Consider the following 9424-nt stretch of genomic DNA (forward strand, 5'->3'; position numbering starts at 1 on the left):
TGATGTAGGGCTCATGGGTCGTATTTTTCCTAGCAAAAATGTTTTTTCTAAGAATTCTGCGGTCTTATTTACAGCCTAAAGTTGGGTGATTTGTCAATCATCTGTTTTCTGAAAGGTCCCGGGTGCAAAGGCGTTACTGTATTTATTTGTTTCCTGCCTAGTCTGGATCCTTTCTGAGGTCTGTTTAACCAAAGCCCATGTGGGTTAGGGCTCATGGGTCGTATTTTTCCTAGCAAAAATGTTTTTTCTAAGAATTCTGCGGTCTTATTTACAGCCTAAAGTTGGGTGATTTGTCAATCATCTGTTTTCTGAAAGGTCCCGGGTGCAAAGGCGTTACTGTATTTATTTGTTTCCTGCCTAGTCTGGATCCTTTCTGAGGTCTGTTTAACCAAAGCCCATGTGGGTGTACTCTCTTGTTGATAAGAATATGTGTGTGATACTGAATCCAAGACAGTCACAAGCAGAAATGTGTATAGAAGCTTCACCTTACTGAGAATGAAAGACTAATTTAAACTGGAAAGAAGCCAGTTCATGTTCCAGTAAAACAAATGTGCAGATTTCTGCATTTTATGAGCTGTAAAGAGCAGGGTAAGCTTATTGTTTGTGAGGAAACAATATGTTTTTTGCCTCTAGTCTCTTTGGGAAATGAGATTCACATCTAATTTTATTGAAGGAAAGTCTTGATGCATGTTATAGTCGTCCAGTGCATAAAAGCCACAGGCAATTAGTAGCATAATGGACAATTTCAGCACTAAAAAAAATTTGACATCATTGACAAGTGTAAGAGAGGCACTGGAGAAGTAAAAGATTGAAAAACTAAAGTGGTGAAGACTGTTGGCTAGTTGCCAGCCAGAGAATTTGGAGTAGTTATAGTATGACTTAGTAATGGCTTAAAGAGCAATACAGTAAAGGCTTTAGGGACTCCAAATCACTACAGAGTATGAAAATTGATGCCTCTGGTACCAGAGTGATAGACTAAACTACTCACATTGGCACAGTATTAAAGCTTGGGATTGTTTATTGCTGGTTTTTGCAAGATAACCAAATTTCCTCTGGGATTAGCAATCGAGCAAGCTAATTCCTCAAGAAGAGATTTAATCACACAGTATAATTTAGAATAGGAAAAGAAATAGCCCTTTTTACCTTATTTGAGCATTAGAAGAGATCTGTTTCATGTTTTTTTCCAAAAGTGTTTAATTGTATTGTATTGGCAGCACATGAAACAATAGAGTTATTGCTCTACTGTTTTCAAACTTCCCAACTTTGCGTGCAACAGTTTTAAAAACACGGGACTCAATCACCATAGCTAATTTGATGTCGTTAACTCTGAAATATCATGCTTATTCCTAAAGGCAGTATTTAAAATGTAAATCTAACGTGAATTACAGCTGAAAATCCCACTGTATAAGTGATGTCTCCATTCCAAGAGCACAGCTTTCCAGTTATTCAGCTAAAACTTGTCTTTATTTCAGGGAGGAATGTGCCTCAGTAGGGACCAAGGAACTGCAGTTGGGTGCTGAGACTGAGTCCAGAAGGTGCTTCATGTCTCCTAGGACAAATCTTAGATTTCCAGCTAGTAACAAACCCTTTTCTACCCATTTGTTTTGTTTTGTTTTGTTTAGATGCAAATACTGTGACAGATCCTTTAGCATATCCTCTAACCTGCAGAGACATGTGCGTAACATCCACAATAAAGAGAAGCCATTCAAGTGTCACTTGTGTGACAGGTGTTTTGGTCAACAAACCAATCTTGACAGACATCTAAAAAAGCACGAGAATGGGAACATGTCTGGTATGTATGCCTTTGCCCTCCTCAGCCTACCCCACGTACCATGTACAGGGACTGCACGTTCACTGTCAGTGCTACTGAGTGTCAGTAGGCACACGCTGCTCTGCGCCACCCACTCCAACAAAGAGGGGTTTGGAAAATATGTAAGTGCCTAAGCTCTGCTGACATTCAAAGTGCTTTGAAAATCCCAGCATAAACTCTCCCCTTGTATAACTTAAGACCACTGGATGATGTCTTTTCTTTTGGTTTTAATTAAGCCAACCATAGCATTTTGAGAACATGGTTTAATCCCATCTCCGCAATCACTTGGCTCTCAATAGGAGTCCTAGATTTAGAGTCTCAGGGGACACTCTAAAATATTTTCTTGGCACCTTCTGAAATATTCCCACTGTCAGGAGCTCAAAAGCACTGGCTATTATGGAGGTAATGGTGCCTCTCAAGCCCCAGAGCCAATCGGTCACCACACAGCAGTAGCAAAAGTAGCAGCAGGTAGGGGATGTAATTGGTCTGGTTTGGGTATCTGTAGGGTTTAATGAAAACCCTCTCTGCAGTCCTTTCAGTCTGGATTTTGCCTCACTGGAAATAATCAGGTACATGCAGTGAATGCAGAGCTGTCCCTTCCCTGATGCTCAGAGAAAGGTCTCTTGGTGCTAATGAACGTGGGTGATTATGTCAATGGCTGCTCTGTATTTTAAGCAAATCTGCATGATTAGTAGCTAAAAGTGAAGTTCTGATTGCTTGGTTCAGCCATTGGTCTAACACAGTTACTGACTGAGAGGCTTGGAGTCACAGGGAAACAGGAGGGAGATGTTGAAATAGATACTTGACAAAAGTGCTCATAAACCATGGAAATGGCACCCAGCATGCAACCAGTCATTCTGGCTGGAAACCACGTTCATCCATTGATATTATACTTCCCTTCTAATTGCTGGTTTTATGTCCAAAATCTGATAGATCACTATGACCAACTTTTTCTGGCTCTCACCCATTTTAGCCATTGTTTCATTTTGATTTAGATGGTTAAATATAGAAAATACAAAGAACCAGCAACAGAAGTCCTCTGTTTTACTTTAAGGTACTGCAACATCTTCACCTCACTCAGAACTGGAAAGCACAGGGGCAATCCTAGATGACAAGGAAGACTCTTACTTCACAGAAATTAGGAATTTTATTGGAAACAGCAACCACAACAATCAGTCCCCCCGAAACTCAGAGGAGAGGTGAGTTGTGTCTGATCTGCATTCAAAAGGTGCCACTCCTTTTCCAGGTTTGCATCCTTATAAAACCTGATTCTTCACTTTTGATGATGCCTGGAGCCAGAGGTATTTTAGCAGTTTGGATGTTTCAGTGATCACCTTGGTCTTAGGAAAAGAAACATGTTGATTCCCTCCCCATTGTGCAAGAACATATTCCAGGTGGCAGATGCTGGACAGAAGGTTCCATCTGTGAGCACATTTCTCCCTGTATCAGGAGGTCTCAGTTTCAGGTTCCCATCATTATTTAAGCCTGTTGAAAAATTCCTTCACTTTACATTCATGGCAGAACAGGTGAATTCTACATCCTGTGGTTAAATGTATGGAGCCTTAGGATTTAACTTCAATTTACATGTGTAATTAATAAAGTAGACTAAGCTAAATTCTTGGATCAAATGAAAGATTGTAACTGAAAGTCCTTTCCCGTAAGTAACTCAATCCCAGGAAAGATGCTGGCTAGCCAGAAGCCCGTGAGGCTGTGGGTAGGGGTTGGTAGTCCACAGTGCTCCAGCATGTGAGAGGCATTTTTCTACTAAGATTTATTAAGTGTATGGGTGTTTGAATTCTTCTGGACTAACTGAAGAGAGACCACTTCTAAATATTTTCAGCTAATGAAAATACAGCTAAGCAGAAAGGGCTGTGGGATGGATACACACATGAGCCCCACATATTTCTTTGGGATTGGTGTTGCATTATGCATTATTTGCCCTTTTGAATTGGCATTACATTATCAACATCAAAAAATTCTTACTGTTGGTGACAAACTTCACTGTCTTCTCAATTTCCAGATGCCTTTGTGAAGGAATAAAAATGGTGGACATAACACAATTTCCATGAAAGTATTGGATTAAGTGATTACATGCATATTCAAATTTCATTCCATCTTGATTGGCAATGAGGGCTTGGGATTTTTTCCTCGCACATCTGGTCTCAACATGTCCTCCGACAGGAAGTCAGCAAAGTGGAAAGGTTGCTGGGTTGTGCAGTGTTTCCTTTCTAAATTTGGCACTTCAGACTACTCTTGACGGATATTTTATCCCTGGCAAATTGCTGCATTTGAAAGCATAATTAGAGAATCTGTTTTCTTAATCACATGGCTTTTGTTACTTTGGTTGTAGTCCATCTCCCTTTCATTTCTAGCAGCCTCAATTGAGCATAACAAGCAAGTTGGCAGCCCAGACTGTGCGCAACAATTTCTTATTTCTGCCTATTTAAATAAAAGATGATAAAGAGATACTGCTCTGATGATCTTAGAGGGGGGTGGCTGCTTCAGCTCTCCTTGCTCTGCACAACCTCAGATTTTTTGATACTGTGATAAAGACAGACCATTCCCTAGAGCGTTTTTTTTTAAATGCAGTACTAAATTCATGACAATCAACTAGAATTTGCTTGGAAAATAGAAGAAACTCTTATTATGTTTAGGAAAACAATGCTATGGTTGTATAAGAAACCAGCTTTGCTTGTGTATGCTCCTCAGAAAGTCCATCTGTCACATCAGCAAGTCAAATGTTAAACAGCAACTGCACTGCTAGGGCTCATCTTATCTTGCTCCAACTTTGGGTATGTTCCATATTGCCCCACAGAGTTTGAAGCACACAGAGTCTGAAGCAAACTGCGTGCAGACAATAAAGTTTCCATTTTTATAACTGTATTCCTGGAAGAGTTAAGGACCTTTTGCACAATGAGAACAATAGATGAATCAAGGTCTCTGTACTGCATAACGCAGTGGAGCAGATACACTGGTAGTGTGAATTTGGGGGGCTCTACCATGTGCAGCCCCATTACACCACTAGTACCTCTGGCCAGGCGTTCGTTAACCTGGCGGTGCCAAATTTCTTTAGCTCTCATTTAAAATTGTGATTGCAATGCAGCTCCGGATGCTCTGAATCCTACAGGGTTGAGACCATTAGCAAACAAGCCCCTACTCCAGCATGGGGATTATGTCCTTGATAAAAATCCTGTAGGAAGCAGTTAAGAAAAGTCATTGTCTGAAAGCAAAGGACAACGTAATAACAGCGCGCAGACCAAATGGTTTTCCATGTGTGTATTGCTGTAATTACTCATTTAATAAGAATAAATGTATTTAAAATGCTATATGACCTTTCATTTCAGTATTTCTTACCCTTGAATTCAGTCAATAATCTAGTTCAGTATGGAGGCAATATTGCAGACCACTGTTCAGATCTTCAGCTGAAGTCCCTTAGGTTCCCATGTATGAAATTCATACTTTCAGTGAAGCAGTATGGCTTCCAAATGGGTGGTAGTGTGCAAAATTAATTATGCATGTAATTTTGACTTTAAAACTCTGATTGTGGTATCAGATGTCATTTTTTAAAAATGCTGGATCTGATTTTCAGAGTTTCTTGGCCCCTACAGCTTCTGTTAAAAGGCAGCGAGTTGTTTTGCCCAGACTACATGTATGATTGGAAACATGAGATGAAATAATGCGTGAGAAAATTTGGAATGGATATCTGAACATACCTCTGCTTGAACAGTAGTTTTAGCAGGATAGCAGGAAAATCCCGTGCAGATAGTGCTGTAATGTCCCAGTGAATTTTGAGTGGAATTTTTTCCAATGCTGCCTGAATGTTTGAAGCTAAAGAAGATATAAAATACAGGAATCACTTTATTCTACTGGGACAGATACTTTTAAGATCTGCCTCCAAGAGTCTTCTGGTGAGGAGCTTTCATATCTGATTTGTGATCATAGCTCGGGTTTGTTTTGGTACTTTCAGAATGAATGGCAGCCACTTTAAGGACGAGAAAGCCATGGTAACCAGCCAGAACTCAGATTTGCTGGATGATGAAGAGGCAGAAGATGAAGTAATGATGGATGAGGAAGATGAAGAGAGTGAAATTGCAGGGAAAGCAGTCAAAGAGCCTGTCACGAGTGACATGCACGAGGGGACTCCGGAGGAGGATTATGAGGAAACGAGTACTCTGGATATGAACTGCAAAGCTTCCCCTGGCAGGTTGGTTCCTTCCGAGTATTGGTGTGCCCGATATGTGGAATAAAAACAATAAACCATACAAGAGTGCCAGCACCAAACTGTGTGCTGTGGGAACCTGTCTGAAGTAGCTGGCTTCCCAGTTACGATAGCAACGTGCCTCTGTGTTTGGGTCAATATCAGCCCTGTTTTCAGCCTCTTCATGCAATCTGTAGCCCTTGTTAGGAAAATTAACTGTGCTTGGGGAGCTATTGTCAGGTTCTGGGTGAGACAGGAAACAGGGTGAGACAGGTTCATGGGAGAGACGTTTTCTGCTTCATGAACCGTCCCGGATCTCCTGTAATGGTCTTGTGAAAGGCTGTGGAGACACCAGGAGAGGGTCGAACTCTCCCTCCCCCACTCCCACTGCCCACCCTTTGTTTAGGAAAGAAAAGGGAATTCCTTTTATTTCAGGATCACTGTTCCTCAGGGCAAGGTGGTTTATGAATGTAAAAAAGGGGAAAGTTGCTCAGATGTGTAAATCTGAGAGGATCATTTAATTGACAATAAAACCTCTGTGGTGGTTTTGTAGGTATAAAGAAGAGGAGTATAATAAGACTGGACTTTCGGCTTTGGACCACATAAGGCACTTCACAGATAGCCTTAAAATGAGGAAAATGGAAGAAAATCAATACAGTGAAGCTGAATTGGCAGCTTTCAATGCTTCCCAGCTGCCAGAGGACCTCAAGCAACCGTTGTACAGGAAATCCAAATCCCAGGTAAAAGCTTAACTCAGTTAAAATGTTATTGTCACCAAATACCCATAGGATTAAGCTGTTAGTGTGTGGCAGACAGGGTTGTTCCAGCCTCGTCAAATAGGGCTGTACTTTATGTCCACAAACCTCAGCCTGCCCTGACCTCCCCCTGCACTCCCAGTGCACCCTGGAGACACGGCAGGCTGCTCTGGTAGCTGAGAATGGAGGGTTTTCGTACTTCTTTCTCACTTTTTTGCTATTGTTCCTGTCTGCTACATGCAGAAATTACATGCTAAGACCTAGTCCCACTCTGCTCTCTGACAGCTGGGACAGTCACGCTGGTGCTGTGGAGTTTAGCTGCAGCCAACAGGGATGTGCTTTGATCTTCTGGCTGGTTTAGCTTTTTGGTATTTTTTCTTATAGCCTGTTGGATGTTACCACCTCTAGGTCCTCAGCATGTTTTACAAATAGCAATAACTAAACTGACCTCCTAGTGCTGTTTCTTGAATTTTTTTAAAAGATTAATTAAAATGGGTCTTTTCAGCCCCTTTAAAAGATTCCTGTTTTAAAAACTGCGGAATATACATGTAGAAAAGGTCAGCAAAGAAAACTGTCATATTTGGTGAAATACAGGACCAGCCAAGGGATAATGTGATTCCTCAGGCTCTTGAAAAGAGCCTCCTGTGCCAAGAATCTGAAGGCAAAGGAGACTTTGGGACCTTGTCTACTATCAAAGGTTTCTCAGAGCTCTGTGAAGCCAGATGAAAGCAGAAATTATTATTACTATTAGCGAGTCCAAAGTGTCAGTGGAAGGGTTGGCAGTGGTTTTACCTAATGTATTTTGACTTTTTTAAAAATAAATTGAGAACAGTGGTTGTCACCTGAATGATGCCCTGACTGCACAGGGGTGGCATAGATCCAAGCTCAGAGCCACACTGCAGGATCGTGACCTTTTTGTCCTTCTTCTCTCCTCGTCCAGGCATACGCAATGATGCTCTCACTCTCTGACAAGGACTCCCTTCATTCTGCATCCCACAATTCTCCCAATATGTGGCACAGTATGGCGAGAGCCGCCGCAGAATCCAGCGCCATTCAATCCATCAGTCACGTATGACAGTGTGAAGTCTTACCGAGAATGGGACCAAGTCCAAACCAGTAGCATGGCTCTTTCATATATGACTATTTAAAAGACTGCTGAGCAGAATGCCTTATAAATCTGCAGGGTCACTCATTTAAAGTCCGGTGACCTTAAACTGAATAATTTTAAAAAGAAAGAAACTATTTATTCTCAATATTTTGTTTTGCACAGCAAAGGCAGCTGCTGACTTCTGGAGGATCAATGCGACTTAAAAAAAAATAAATAATTAAAGTTTCAGTGGATTATGTAAACGGGGCCGGGAAAAAGTGTCTTCCAGTTCACCCGGCTTTGAGGGGCAGGGGCAGAAGGGTTAAGACTGCATTGATACACACATGGGCACTCCTTTAAAGTAGGAACTGAATTGATTTTCTTTTTGTATAAGATAGTTTGACACAGGATTGGGAACAGTTGCTTTTATGTACAAATCTCTTCATTAAAGCTTTATGCATTTTAGCCCTTCAAAGAAAGAAAATAGTTCTATCAAATGCACACTATCCATCGCAAATGTAGAAAGAAGTAACAGGGAATATTTTGTTCTCTCCGTAATTCTTTTGCCTTCTCAACTGCATTGTTAAAAAAAAGGAAAAACAAGGAAAAAAAAAAAGACAGAAAAAGAAAGAACTCTGAGAAACAATACATAAGAGGCTTGTGTATATTGTAAACTATGAATGTTCACTACTTCAAGAAGCTAAATCATCCAGATAATTCCGTGAAAGCACCGCGTTCATTGACAGCACCACTAGTTCAAATCATTGTAAGGAGATTTTAATTTTCGACAATCATGTCACTATTTTGTTGTATTGTTTCCTTTCCCCCCAACCCTCTTAATTTCTTCTTTGTGTTGTGTGTACCATGTATTTATTTGTTGGCAAACGATTGTTTGTTGATTACAATAGCACTGTTCCTGTAACAAACAGCACTGCTCCAGTCCCCCACTGCGTTACGATGTAAGGCACCCGTGTACTTCCAAAAGAGTGAGGAGAACTGATCTGTGTATATGGGAGTGCAAAACAGTGTTTGAAATTTTCTTACATTCCTCTTTTTTTTTTTTTTTGCCTTTTAATGAACTAAATAACTAATAGATGCGACTTAGGTTTTTTTTTTGTAATACAGTAAATTGATTCGATTGTATAAACAGTTATAATTTCTTCATGAAAGCATGATTCTTCTGATTAAAAAAACTGTACCCAATATTTTATGCTGGTTGTCTGCGAGCTTGTGTGATGTTATGTTCATGTTAATCCTATTTGTAAGATGAAGTGTTCCAAATTTATGTTTTTAAAAAAAATAAATAAATAACGGAAGGTATTCAGTTATTTTTTGGGGGTTTTTTTGGCCTTTAGTGAGGGACCAGATTTATTTTTCCTTTTGTTTATAATCTCATTTTGAAATAATCGGCAAGTTGAGGTACTTTAATTAAATGCTTTGTACAATGTAACTGTTACGCATTTCAGTACATTACTATGGGAGGATCAACTTAAAAAAAATAATAAAGGACTACAAAACTGAAGGGATCTTCTTCCTTATTGTCTTGTTTTTGTCTAGGTCAGGGCTGTAATGGC

General features: G+C 40.2%; 1 protein-coding gene across 4 annotated transcripts in view; it reads left to right on the forward strand.

Moving 5' to 3' along the window:
- MECOM (MDS1 and EVI1 complex locus) overlaps positions 1-8856 on the forward strand; it is a 36300-nt gene extending 27444 nt beyond the window's left edge. For all 4 annotated transcript variants that reach the window (XM_009076694.1, XM_009076695.1, XM_009076693.1 and 1 more), the window contains 5 exons: positions 1623-1792; positions 2865-3009; positions 5778-6014; positions 6562-6748; positions 7704-8856. In XM_009076694.1, the coding sequence (XP_009074942.1) occupies positions 1623-1792; positions 2865-3009; positions 5778-6014; positions 6562-6748; positions 7704-7838 (874 nt within the window). In that variant the 3' untranslated portion in view covers positions 7839-8856. The remainder of the gene's footprint in view (positions 1-1622; positions 1793-2864; positions 3010-5777; positions 6015-6561; positions 6749-7703) is intronic.
- Positions 8857-9424: the final 568 nt, after the last annotated feature.

The sequence above is a fragment of the Acanthisitta chloris genome, unplaced genomic scaffold, assembly GCF_000695815.1.
Source record: "Acanthisitta chloris isolate BGI_N310 unplaced genomic scaffold, ASM69581v1 scaffold15406, whole genome shotgun sequence".
NCBI classification, from domain to species: Eukaryota; Metazoa; Chordata; class Aves; order Passeriformes; family Acanthisittidae; genus Acanthisitta; species Acanthisitta chloris.